Source organism: Ailuropoda melanoleuca, chromosome 7 (genome assembly GCF_002007445.2).
Source record: "Ailuropoda melanoleuca isolate Jingjing chromosome 7, ASM200744v2, whole genome shotgun sequence".
Classification (NCBI taxonomy): Eukaryota; Metazoa; Chordata; class Mammalia; order Carnivora; family Ursidae; genus Ailuropoda; species Ailuropoda melanoleuca.
Genome location: NC_048224.1, coordinates 23,058,035 through 23,072,002, shown reverse-complemented (window position 1 = coordinate 23,072,002; position 13,968 = coordinate 23,058,035). Strand labels below are relative to the sequence as shown.

Here is a 13,968-nt window from a genome sequence, read left to right as displayed (position 1 = left end):
AAAAAGACTCAGTAACAACTCATGATGTATTTCATCTTTAAATATATTTATCATTTTACCTTAGCTCTGCCCGTTGAAATGGCCTAAATTTTTCTCACCCATAAATATTTCAGAGGGTATCTCCAAGAGATAAGAACTCCTCTCTAAAAATATAACCACAATATCATCATGTAAAAAATAACAATTACTCCTTAATATCGTAAAAGATCAAGGTAGTGTTCAAATTTCCCTCATTATCTGTCATTTTAAAAATACCTGATTGTTTTAGTTTTAGATTTACAATAGTACTGAAAAAAAGGTACAGATTTTCCATGTACCCCCTGCTCTTCACACACGTGTAGCCTCCTCCATTATCAACATCCCTCACCAGAATAGTACTTTATTTATTTTATTATTATTATTAGTTTGTTTTTCTTTTTTCTTTTTCTTTTTTTTTTTACCAAGGATGAACCTACATTGACACACCATAATCACCAGAAGTCCGTAGTTTACCATAGGGTTCAGTCTTGGTGTGGTACATTCAAAGGGTTTTGGCAAATGTATAATAACATATATCCATTATTATAATATCGCACAGAATATTTTCACTGCCCTAAAAATCCTTTGTGTCTGCCTATTCATACACCACTCCCTGCCCCCTGGCCTGGCAACCACTGATCGTTTCATTGCCTCCATAATTTTGGCTTTTCCAGAATGTAAATATACATTTAAGGTGCTTTCATGTCTTTTTATTGGTTGGTATCTCATTTCTTTTTAGTGCTGAATAATATTCTATTATCTAGATGTACCATAGTTTATCCATTCATCTACAGAAGACCATCTTGCTTGCTTCCAAATTTGGGGAGTCCTGAATAAAGCTGCTATAAACATCCGTATACGGGTTTTGTGTGGACATAAGTTTTCAACTCCTTTCCTTAAATACCAAGAGGTGTGATTGCTGGATCATATAGTAAGAGTATGTTTAGTTTTGTAAGAAACTGCAAAACGGTCTTCCAAAGTGACTGTAATATTTTGCATTCCCATCAACAATGTGTGAGAGTTTCTGTTGCTCCACATTCTCGCCAGCATTTGGTGTTGTCAGGGTCCCAGATTTTGGCCCTTCTAATAGTTGTATAATGGTATCTCATTGTTCTAATTTGCATTTCCCTGATGACATATGATGTGGAGCATGTTTTCATATGCTTACTGGCCATCTGTAGATCTTCTTTTTTTAAAAAAGATTTTATTTATTTATTTGAGAGTGAGCGCAAGCAGGGGGAAAAGCAGAGGGAGAAGCAGACATCCTGCTGAGTGGGGACCTTGACCCGGGGCTCCATCCCAGGACCCTGAGATCATGACCTGAGCAGAAGGCAGATGCTTAACAGACTGAGCCACCCAGGTGTGCCTGTTTATCTTCTTTAGTGAGGTGTCTGTTAAGGTCTTTGGCCCATTTGTCACACTGCTTGTTCATTTTCTTACTGTTGAGTTATCATCTCTTTTAAAATCTATGGGTTCTCTTTCTCTCCCTCTCTCATTTTGTCTTTCCTTTCAATATATTTTTGTTCAAGAAACAGAGTCACTTGTCTACAGTTTTGACGATATGGATTTTTCTGAATGTATAATTTTGGTGTTGTATAGGAATTAGAGGAGTCTGTTCCTGTATTTCCTTTAAATGAGTGGTTAGATCTAGAAATTTAGCAGATTAAGTTCAATTTTTTGTTTGGCAAGGCTACTTCACAGGCAGTGAGGCTCTCTTCCACCAGGAGGCGCACATGCTGTCTTTGGGACGTCAGCAGTTTTGTGTGTTTTTTTTGTTTTTGTTTGTTTGTTTGTTTGTTTTGGAGGTAGGCTACATGCTCAAATGTGGAATTTGAACTCATGACCCTGAGATTTAGAGTCCCATGCTCTACCCACTGAGACGTCAGCAGCTTTTGATGATCATTGTATGGATTCATTAACAAACTAATGGTTGCAGAATAGTGGTATTCTATCTCTGCCATCCCTTCTTCTTTTACTGGGTTTTTATGCTTCCTTGATTAAATTTTCCTTCACCAACTGTTTTGTTACTCCAAGATGCAATTTATATATGAGATGCCAGAAAAACGCTTGGTTTTTCCCCTTCACTTGTTTTCAAAATAATGAGTTGGTTCCCTAACACCATCCAAAAATGACTAATGGGTTTTTTTTAAACTCATTATGAACTCATGTACGTGAATCTATTTTTTTTTTAAGATTTTATTTATTTATTTGAGAGAGAGCATGAACAGTGGGGAGGGGCAGAGGGAGAGGGAAAAGCAGACTCCTCGCTGAGCAGGGAGCCAGATGCGGGGCTTGATCCCAGGACTCTCGGATCAGGACCTGAGCTGAAGGCAGACTCTCAAATGACTGAGCCACCCACGTGCCCCTCTGTGAATCTATTTGGTATTTTTCTTTCCACTGAAGTCATTATACTTACTGATGCTCAAATTCTTTTATCTTTGACTGGAGGAAGTTTATTTAAGTTGGCTCCTGAATCCTTTTGACATGAGCCTGTCTTTAGAAATTTCCCTGCTTTCTGCTAAGACGAGATGTTCCTGGTTTCTTTTACATTTCTTAACTCAGACCTGGAATTAGCTATTTCTCTAAGGCAATGGTTCTCAAAGTGTGATTGGGGGATCCCTGGGAGTCCCTGTGATGCTTTCATGGGGTCTGTGAGGCCAAAAGATGCTTTTTTCCCTTTTTAATTTTCAGTCTCTCACAAATGTATATAGAGTTTCCCAAGGGCTACCTGGTGTAGGATATTATGACTAAATGTAGAAGAGGTTTTAAAAATTATGCTGTCATTTATTAGGCCAGACGTTAAAGAGATTTATAACAATGTAAAACGATGGCACTCTTCTCACTAAATAGTTTTTGTTAATGGATATTTTGTTATTTTAAAATCTGTTTTAATTTATAATGCAGTAAACATCAATAGGTATAACCCATACACACAAAAGCTCCTTAGGGTCCTCAACAGTTTTTAAGAGTTAAAAGAAATTTGAGAAGCAAAGTGTTTGAGAACTGCCGTTTCCAGGAGTCCTGCCTCCTTCTAATGGAAAATGGTATTTAGAAATCACATTCTAGGAGCTAGAGATGTTCGTGGTTACTGGATTGGCATTGTTTTTAGGCCATTTCAATGGGCAGAGCTAAGATAAAATGATAAATATATTTAAAGATGAAATACATCATGAGTTGTTACTGAGTCTTTTTATTCAAAGTCAGGACTTCAGAGTTTTTACTTAAACTCCATATAATTTACATTTGTATCGCCTTTCTTTCATTACAAAAATTCCAGCATAAATGTTTATATTCGGTGTCAGATTAATAATACCACCACTTCCAACAATACAATTACCTAAAACAGTTTAAGATTTTTTTTTGGCAGTTCCTTTACTTAGAGGTATCTCTTTCTATATAGATATAAATAAGTTGATGGCTTAAACTTACTTGAAATGGTATATATTTTGGGCGTTATGCCACCTAGCAGTTCAGTTAGATTCATGTGTTTTTACTTTTGATTTTTAGAGAAGATTTTGTAAATTTAATTTTGTTCTATAATAACATAAAATGTTTACATGGTTCTACAGTAAAATCTGTTACATAGGATATATTCAGAGACGCCTAGCTTCTATCCCTGTTTCCTCTATCCTGTTCCGTTTCTTCCCCAATTGGTAACATTTTTTTAAAAAGATTTTATTTATTTATTTATTTATATTTATTTATTTATTTATTTGACAGAGACAGCCAGCGAGAGAGAGGGAACACAAGCAGGGGGAGTGGAAGAGGGAGAAGCAGGCTCCTAGCAGAGGAGCCTGATGTGGGGCTCGATTCCAGAACGCTGGGATCACGCCCTGAGCCGAAGGCAGACGCTTAAGGACTGGGTCCCCCAGGCGCCCCCCAATTGGTAACATTTTTAAAACAAAGCAATAGTTTCCTTACTTTTATTTTTAAAATTTAAGCAAACATGTATATATATTTAGTATTATTACCACTCTTCTCTTTTTGTATAAAAGGTAGCATACTGTATACACTTTTCTCCACTTTTTTTCACTTAACGATACATTCCACGATTGTAATATAGAGCAATTCATTGCGTTATTGCACCATAATTTATTCAACCGGTCCACTATTGAGGAATTTGGGGCTAATTTCCAGTATTTTATTGTAACTAGTGCTGCAGTGAAGAGTCATGCACATACTTTTCATATTTTTAGCACTGTTATCTTTTGGATAGAGCCCTCGACGTGGGGATTGCTGGGTCAAAGCATGAAAGTGCCCAATTCTCTTAGCTATTAGCTACTCTTTTAGCCTCCGCAGTACACATGAAGGAACAAATTGAGACTGCCCAAGGTCACTTTATCAGTCACTGACACAGCAGGGATTTTTAACTTGGAAGTAACGTTCTCCACTCTCCAAATCATGGGAAAAGGAGTACTGAAGCCGGAGAGGGAGGAGAAGAATTTGCATTTGGACATCACATTCATTGGATCACATATTCTCATCCTTCCAGGTCCCAGCACACCACGCAAGTCCTCTGACCTCTCCTGTTTTCTTCTTTCCGTCACTTTCCCCCTTTCTCCCACAGCTAAAACGCGCCCCCACCACTCCCTGCTATTCTGGGCGGATAAAGATTGCGCAAGCCCAGCCGCTTCGCAGAGCTTGCGCGGGTGCAGAGGCTGGACCAGAATGACGTCATAACGGCGCGCAGCTCCCAGGCGTCCTCGCAAGGTCGCCTCCGAAGCAGGGGGCGCGCTTAAGTGACAAGACCGTGGTCAGGGACGCGCCGTGTCCTGCTTTGGTACCAGCGGCGACATGTCGGGATACACGCCAGACGAGAAACTGCGGCTGCAGCAGCTCCAACAGCTGAGAAGGCGATGGCTAAAAGACCAGGAGCTGAGCGCCCGGGAGCCGGTGCTGCCCCCGCAGCGGGTGTGGCCTATGGAGAGATTCTGGAATAAGTTTTTGCGGGACCAGACCCCCTGGAAGAACGTGGTGAGTGACGGGCCTCCCTCGCCCCGATGCACACACCCCGTCGCAACCCCGGGCCTGGCTGTTGGGCCTGCTTATTGTAGCCACACCGAGGATTGACATCACTGGGCCCGCAAGTCCCGGTAGTTCTCTGAGGGAGAACCAGGTTCAACCGAGACTTCGGTTTAGCAGGGACGCTATGTTGTCCCAGGAGAGCTCTGGAGGTCAGGAGTTCGGGAGAGTCTACCCTTCTGTCAAGTGTGATGAAGTGGAGGGAGATCTTTGCTTAGGTTTTACAGAATGATAGAAAGATTCACTTGAGTGAAAATTCGGTGATTTTAGTATATAAGGACACCTGTCTGCTTTTTAAAGTTGAGGTTATAGAGAATAACACTACGCTCAACTACCAGAAGACACGGGGAGTCTCTAACTGGTCATGCAGCCCCATGTGATCGCCATGAAAGATAGGGTCTTATTGGTATGCTTAATGAGTTATATTCAAGAGCCACCTTTCTGAACTACCACTATATTCTTTTAGCACAGTTTAGTTTAAAAGTGCCATTTCTGAACTTTACACTGTAGAAAATCGCTCATTTAAGAGCTGTCTTTATTTTCAGGGTCTCTGGACATTTTCTTGAGGTCATTAAATTACATCAATTTAAGTGATGAACACTATATCTCAGAATTGTTTTCAATAAGCTATGACATTGGCTAATAATAATGGTAATAATATTATTAAGTAACACTTGAGTACTTACTTTCTGCCCTGCATTTTGCTGAGGGTTTTACGTGTGTTACTTTATTTCTTTACTTCTGTAAGGTAGAAACTACTCCTAATCCTTATTTTAAATATGTGGAAAATGAGACCTGCAAAAATTGAGTGATTTATCCGTGGTCATAGAGCTAGGAATTGAAGGAGTTCACGCTGAGATCCAAGTGTTATCTACTTTCTTACTGTGCTACCAAGTCTTGTGCAAATTTTTCTGAGAAAGTTGTACTAGATACTTTAGGGTGGTAAAATTAAACTGTAATTCAACCCTCGTCTCACCTTTTGTATCCCTGACATTACTTGTTGATTTTGGCAGCTACTGGTTGAAAGTTGACATCCCACCCATCAGCCAGTGATGTAAGGAAGTAAATAAGTATTTCAGTCTGTTTTTCCTTACTTTAATTTTTCTTCCCTAATCATATATACTATAACACCTAGAATCTAGTTATCCCAGGTAAGATAGATGTGTTTCAGTCGAATTGGCTGCCATGGAAAAGATCCATTTTCAGTTCTGCCTTTCTCTTTTAAAATAGTGTGCCTGAAAGCATCTCAAAGTGTGCTTGCAACACCCCCATCCCCATATGTAAAATATTCTTTTTCAAGCTTTGGTGTGCTCAAGGTTGTCTACCTTACACGTAGAATGGTGCAAGTGATGTTGATTGTGGGTATCTGAAATTGATAAATTGGGGTTTGGCTGTACCTGAAAAATTCTGTAGGTTTGATTACTCAAACTGATTAAAATTATTCTTTCATTATTTATGCCATGTTTATCTTTAGTAAACTTATGATATTTTTAGAAGTCTTTAAAATATTTATATATATCTATGAATATCTTACTGTAGCTTTGCAAAATGTTACTTGCCTTAAGCCTTGTTTGCTCTGAACTCTGTAGGTATCCCCTAGCAGGCCCTATGTTTAATAAAAATATTTGAATGGGTGAGGTTAGTTACAGACTGTAAGGAAGTATGTAACATGTAGGCATTTTAAAATAATCATGACATTATATCATTGATGTTTTTTTCTGCCACAAACATAAAAAAATGGGATATCTGTTTATGTATGTTTTTCCCCCCCCCCAGATTTATAAGGCGTACCGACACAGTCTCTTTGCTTTTACTCATGTACTTATACCTGCCTGGATTATTCATTATTATATCAAATATCATGTGAATGTAAGTATGTTTTAAGTATGTATTTTTCAGAATTTATTTTTAATATTGTACAAAATTATTTCCTACGTGGGCACGTCTTCCCCTGCTTTACTTAGTGGAAATAATCTGGCACTTATAACTGACTTTGAACTACTTTGAATAAAGTAGTTAAGTAAAAGGTTTAATGAAACTTAAAGTGAGGTTTTTCAAAAACTTAATCTTTATATTAGTTGATTACAACTTGAAATGCATTTTCTCATAAAAACAGTGTTTAAATGATCAGAATGAAGTTGACCTAATAGAACTAGTGTAAACTTGGGGTTCTAATTAAGAAGGGAGCAAAGAATTTCTGCTCCTTTATTTGAGCATAGATATAAGATAAATTAGACAAAGGTTGTCTTTGTCATCATCCCATTTTCCTTTTCTTCATTCTGTCTGATTTTTCACCATTTTCTTTCTTTAGAATCCAGGATGTCCAAAAGCTTGAACTTTCTCATGGAAAGATCTTGCGTGTGGTGATTGAAATGAGGCAGTTGCCATATTTTAAAGCCAAGGGAGAGTCTGGTATAGGTGTTAGTTTCAAGGCAATATGAGGAAGGAGTACATTTGAGGCAATGGTATATAGAAGGGAGAGCAGTGGTGGCTGCCCAGCATGGAGTGTTGTAACCCAAACAGATTGAAGAGGGCATTCTGGTACCCGGTGAGGATATTAGATCTCAGGAAGAGGGGGAAGTTGGGGTGGGGGGAGTTGGTGAGTATACCTGTTTGGAGAGCAGCAGTGGTAGTAACCTGGGATAGAATATTGGAACCTGAGCAAGGGGAGGAGGACATCTGCAAGAAGGGTGGTTTGGGGCAGTGATGGAGGTGGCAATCTGTAGTAAGATATCAGGACCTGAATGAGGTGAGGTTATTTATACTGGTGTATGATGGTAGTGACAGGAGATTGGTTACATATAGGAAAATTGATCAAATAAGTACATGTATTGATGATAACAGAACCCAGAATTCTCATTGTAAGAAAAGGGAGTTGCACACATGGAAAGAGAGAAAACCTTGTGGTACTGGAATGGAATTGGAATTATTGGTATGAACTCATGGTTTTTAATACGTATTGATATAGAATTCTATATAGATGTAAATGTGGATAGTCTAGGTCTATCCACTGACCGGCCTGAGAGCAGTGCCACTGCATGGTTATTAGCATATCTAGCAGCCTGGTCTTACCCAGTTCTCCGCTGAAAGGATCCAGAACTCTTTGGAGAAACGGCCAGTTCTAGGGCTGGAGCAGGAAAAGTACATGGTGATCTTATTGTGCCAGAAAGTAAAGAAGTGTTCAGAAATGTTGGAGATCTACCAAAAGGACAGAGTCAGATTGAGAGGACTCCCCCTGGGACAATTTGAGCATCAAAATAACTAACAATAGTTATAGATTATAGCCAACTGAATAAAATGCAAATCCACAAGTCCATATACATATAAAAAATTAATAAATGGTTAGAAGAGACAGCACTTTTTTGTACAATGGATTGCTGAATAATAAACAGACGAGGACTGATACAATTAGAAAAGCCACCACTTGAGAATCATCAGAGTAACATTTTTTTTAGCCAAGGAACATCAAAAGTTGCTAAAATTAATCTCATAATACCTAACTTCAGCATACTTATTTGATACAAAGGGAAAAGGAGTATTTGTAGTGGAGAAACCAGGCAGATACCATGAAGAAATCTAAATTAACATTACCAGTAATGGGGCAAACTGAAATTATGTACTACTTGGTAGGTACGGTAAGAAAACAGCATCGATTTTGTGTGATTCCTGTCAAAAATGCGTAACCTGAGTCTAATAAAAGGAAGCATAAGACAAGCCAAAACAAGGGACTTTTCTGCATAGTAAACGCAGAAGGCTTACCTTCAAAAGTATCAAGATCATAAAAGTTAAAGAATGACTGAAGATTTGTTCCAGATTTAGGAGGACTTAAAGAGGCATGCCAGCTAAATGCAATTCTTGATTAATGGCATTATGTGCTTAGTTAAATGAACAAAGATGGCATTGGCTTTCAGAATTTTAGAGCCTACACAATGGTTAGCAAGTCATGTAAGGGGATTTTCTGAGAATTCCAGTTAGTGAGACACTTGATAACATTTGAATGGGTTCTTTAGCTAGAAAGTAATAATGTATCAGTAATGAAACAGATTAATTTCCTGATCTTGATGGCTGTATTGTGATTATTTTAAGAATATTGTTCTTATTTGTAGGAAATACTAAAGTAATAAACCAGTCTGCAGTTTCCTGAAGTGATTCAGTAAAAAATTATTTTTATAATTCTTTTTTTTTTTTTTTAAAGATTTTATTTATTTATTCTGCAGAGAGACAGCCAGCGAGAGAGGGAACACAAGCAGGGGGAGTGGGAGAGGAAGAAGCAGGCTCATAGCAGAGGAGCCTGATGTGGGGCTCGATCCCACAACGCCGGGATCACGCCCTGAGCTGAAGGCAGACGCTTAACCGCTGTGCCACCCAGGCGCCCCTATTTTTATAATTCTTGCAACTTTTTTAAGTTTAAAATTATTTCAAGATAAAACAAAAGTTAGGGGCTCCCTAAACAAATTGTAGATAATCCAATTGAGGTTTGCTTTCTCTTAGCTTGTTGTGAGGAGTGTGAAATAAATAATTGGTGTTTTCAGAAAATTCCCTTTAACATAACTTTTCTCTTTATTGCATGGTCTTTTTAAATTCTGATTGCTGACATCATTTTTGTTCTTCACTAAGCAGATTATGTTCATTCATCAACAAGTTATGGAGTACCTAGTATGTCATCTTCCTTTATTGCTCTGGAAAGAATATGCAAGATAAAATTCCTGGAGTTTGTAGTAAAGTTGGAAGATGGGTATGATTTGGGTAAGAGTATGGAGGAGAAAAGTTATTCCAGCTAGGAGGAAAGATGAGGAGTTAGTAATGTGCATGTCCTATCTACCCAAGACTGAAGAGGTGACTAGAATAGCAGGTCTGTAGGCTCAGTGGGCTGAGACCATTTACCTGAAGGTTTTGAAAACTAGGCAGAGGAGGTTGAACCTTATCTGGTAGGCAGTGGGAAGCTTTCCATTTTTTAGTAGGTGAGTGAGTTGATAAAAGTGCTATATGTAGGACATTAAAGAACAATATGATGGGGGTAACTGGAGGGAGGAAAGTACTGACATCAGGTAAATCAGCTACAGGCTGCTGCAGTTTAGTAAATGTTAGTTGATGAGAATCTGGTTAGGGTGAAGATAGCAGAAGTAGAAAAGAAAAGTGAAGCCAGAAGACATTATTTAAAGAAGACAGCTCAAGTTGGGGATGAAACCAAAACTCAGAGGTACTTACGACTCGAAAATTTCCAGCCTTGGAAGTTACAAATAGGGTTTTGGAAAGAAGTAAATTTGTGTAGGACCATGTTCCGTCAACATGTTTTGGGGATGTCCAAGTGGACATGGCTTATCTTATGTATTAGAAACATGAACTTGGTAGAGGCTAGTAGGAATTAGAATTGGAGTTTAGTATTTTTACTTCATAGACCAACAGAAAATCTTTCCGCAGCCATTAAAAGGGGCTAACAATTTATACGTCTGAGGGTCAGAGTATGGTTTGTTTCTCTTGTTGATGGGCTTAAACAAAATTCTATATTTATGTTCACCTGTAAGTCCACAGGCCATTTCATATCATCATATGTCTTATTTTTAACTGTCTTAACATGCAAGACTCTAGAGGAGAAAAATATATTACTACTTTCTGTCAGTGCAGGTTGTTTTTAATATCCAAGAGTGGTTTTTATGTGCAGAAATAACTGTTCACAGTTACCTGTAATATAAGTTAAAATTCATTTTGTTAGTTTCAAATTTAAAAACCTCCTTTTTCCCCCTAATTCTGTATATTCAGTTTTAAAATTCTGTTAAACTACTTACACATCTAGTAAAATATGAACAGTCTCCTTTGTTCTTATTATCTTTGGATTAATTCAAGTTGAACTCTCCTAGAACAATTCCACTTACAAACATAATTGTATTCTCTTACATGTTTTAAGCTGCATTTATACATTTTATATGTTGAATTTTATTTTTAAGTATTTATAGGGCAAATTAATGACCCTAAGAAGCAAAATCTTTTTAAACTTATAATCACAAACCTAAATCAATTATTCATTTTAACTAGAATCCTAAAACTAATCTTTTAGAACCTCTAATAGCCAGATTGATTACCTTAAACATTATAAATGCTCTAAATAGCAGAATATATGGATTATTCCGGTGTTTTAAGAACTTATCGAATTTGATGTTTATATTTATTTATTCTCTAGATTTAATCTTGTTATATCTGTATTTAACTGAATTTTTCTAGGCTCGAAAAGACACTTACCTTCTAAGAGAAGCAGATTTAATTAGCTGCAGTTACTGGTTTGACAATTCAAGACTTTAATATAGTTGCTTATCTGAGGGAGTCATACTTCCAGGTGATTTTTCCTAAGCCACAGATGGATGTAATTAAAGGTTCTGTGTCAATAGAGGTCCCAAAGCCTCTCCCTTACCTTTTTTTTCCTCTGGATTTGAGTAGGTCTTCATCCTCATTAATGTTAGCCAGTTTGCTTCATCTAATACCTTTACTGACTAATTGAATTTTACATTCTCTCTAAGGACATTTCAGTGTCGTCTTGCTGCTGGCCCCCAGTACTTAAGAGACATTTTAATGTATTTACATTGTATTCTGACTTTATCTCCTGCTTTTGGCTCCAGTTCGAGTCTTACATTATGCCAATCATCTTTTAATAAAATTTTGTTCATGTGGTATCTTGTGCAGATGTATGTGCTTAATACATTTATTTAACAAACGTTTTTAGCACCTCTTGTGTGCAAGGCACTGTTCTAAACACGGATATAGCAGTAAGCAAAGCAGATTGAGTCTCTGCCCTCATGAAGTGTTTATTTTAGTCTTGGAGACTGGCATATGTTACAGGAAGTGATAATCTATGGAAGGAAAACTAAACAGGGTAAAAGACTAGGTCTCCCTGGGGAAGTGCCGTTTGAAGAGAAACATAAATGAAATGATGATATGGATCAAGCAGATATCTAGAAGAGCATTTCAGGTAGAGGAATCATTACATATAAGGGCCCTGAGGCACAAGCAGACCCATCTGATTAGACTAATAGTAAAGGAACCATTGTGGCTACAATAGAGAGAGAGAAAGAGAAGATCAGAGAGGTGGTCAAGGGCCAGATTGTGTAGGGTCTTAGAGATCACAGCAAGGACTTTGGCCTTTGCTCTAAGAGTTATGAAACTTTGAGCAGAGGAGTGGTCCATCTTATAAGAATCACTCACCTGTGCTATGTGGAGAATAGACTAAGAAGGCATGCGTCCACCAGGACACTAACAGGTAAAGAAAAAAAAATGATAGAGACTTGAACAAGGGTAGTAGTACTAGGTGGTGAGAAACAGTTGGATTCATGATACAATCTCAAGATAGAACCAACAGGATCTGCTGAGGAATCATCAAGGGTTTTGGCCTTTGCAACTAGGAGAATGAAAGTGCCATTTACTGCAGTAGGGAACCATTTGGGGCTGGAGGATGTTATAAGTTGGACCTGGTTAAGTTTGAGATGACTAGTAGAGATAGCCAAGTAAAGATCTTGAGTAAACAGTTAAATGTGTGAGTCTGGAATTTGGTGAAAGTTTGGGGCTTATGTTAAAAATTTGGGATATGATCTGTTTTATTTTAGAAGAAACTCTAAAACCATAATTAACAGAGAATTACTTTTATTGCAGACAAAACCATATGCCATTGTTCAAAGAAAGCCCAGAATATTCCCAGTAAGTCTTAATATGTCTGATTTTTCTTTTATTCTCTCTCCTTTACCTCCCTAAGTAATCATTAAAGTGCTCCTCTCTTCTGTCATTATAAGTGCCTGTTTTGTATATTCTTGTAAAAGAAAAAAAAAAGAAAAAAGAAATAACATGAGGCAGCAGCTACAGTTGAAAATGGGAGGTGGCCATATTTCTTTGGAGGCTGGCTGTAAAACTTTTATGACCTTTGTAGTCCTAAAGTGAATTGATGATACCGACAGTTTTTCACTAGTACCCTGTTTCATGTAGGGTTCAGGACTTAGGGCACTAGCCTGAGCAGACACTTGGGTATAGTAACAGCAACTGAATTCCTCTGTTATTCATTGCAGACTATCATTTGTTAATGGCAGTTTGACCTTAACCTCTCCATCTGTGAATTTAAAATCTGTTAATGTGTACTTTAAGTTTTGTGATGTAAATATGTAAGCTTTATCCTAATTTAAAATTGAGTCTTTTCAGCATTAAAAGATTACTTAGTCATCAGTTGGTATTTTTACTGGTTGTGAGGTTATCTTTAAGCATAGCAAAATGCAGATTATGTTCTTGTCCTATTTCTAGTCATAGATAATGAACTACCATCAATCTCCAAGGTCTGTAATTTTAAAGAACAGAACTCTCTTAATTCTTGCTTCAATCAAATGACATAGTCACAATAATCCATAATTGTCTGCAATAGAAGGGAATTTAAGGGTGAACCACCAAAATTAACCCTTCAGTTGAAACTCAGCTTTAGGAAATAGGGGATTTCTTCTATATTTAAAATAAACATCTTTATGATGACCACTTTCATGCCCTTTCTGGACATTTTGTTTGAGTAAAACTTCCCCTTATACTTCTTTCACTTACACCTTAAGATTCTGAATACTGCTCATCTTTAGACAGCTTCTACTTTGTCTAAGTCCCTTTCAAAGTGTGAGTGCCAGAACTAAACTAGATTTTCTATGTGGGATCTGATCAAGTGGAACTATCATCTATGCAGACAAAGATTTTTCTACTAATGCATCTTTGTTTTTTTTAGGGTGATACAATTCTGGAGACTGGAGAAGTAATTCCACCAATGAAAGAATTTCCTGATCAACATCACTGAAGATTACTTTAAAATTTCAAAGGCGTACGAGGCCAAGTTTGTTGCTGTATTACTGTATTTACTAAATATATTTTCTGGAAAAGTACCTTTAATAAAGTTTACTCTGAGATATGTGTTGTCTGTTT

General features: G+C 37.5%; 1 protein-coding gene across 2 annotated transcripts; it reads left to right on the top strand.

Annotated features, from left to right (window-relative positions):
* The first annotated feature begins 4,685 nt into the window (after positions 1-4,685).
* On the top strand, positions 4,686-13,954 carry NDUFB6 (NADH:ubiquinone oxidoreductase subunit B6). Of its 2 annotated transcripts, XM_002928268.4 has the most exons (4): positions 4,695-4,992; positions 6,817-6,909; positions 12,679-12,723; positions 13,775-13,954. In XM_002928268.4, the coding sequence occupies exons 1-4, from the start codon at positions 4,813-4,815 to the stop codon at positions 13,841-13,843; spliced, it is 387 nt and encodes a 128-aa protein (XP_002928314.1). In that variant the 5' UTR covers positions 4,695-4,812; the 3' UTR covers positions 13,844-13,954. The 2 variants fall into 2 exon arrangements, with proteins under 2 accessions (XP_011234396.1, XP_002928314.1); XM_011236094.3 differs by lacking the exon at positions 6,817-6,909 and having other exon boundaries at positions 4,686-4,992.
* The last annotated feature ends 14 nt before the right edge of the window (positions 13,955-13,968 follow it).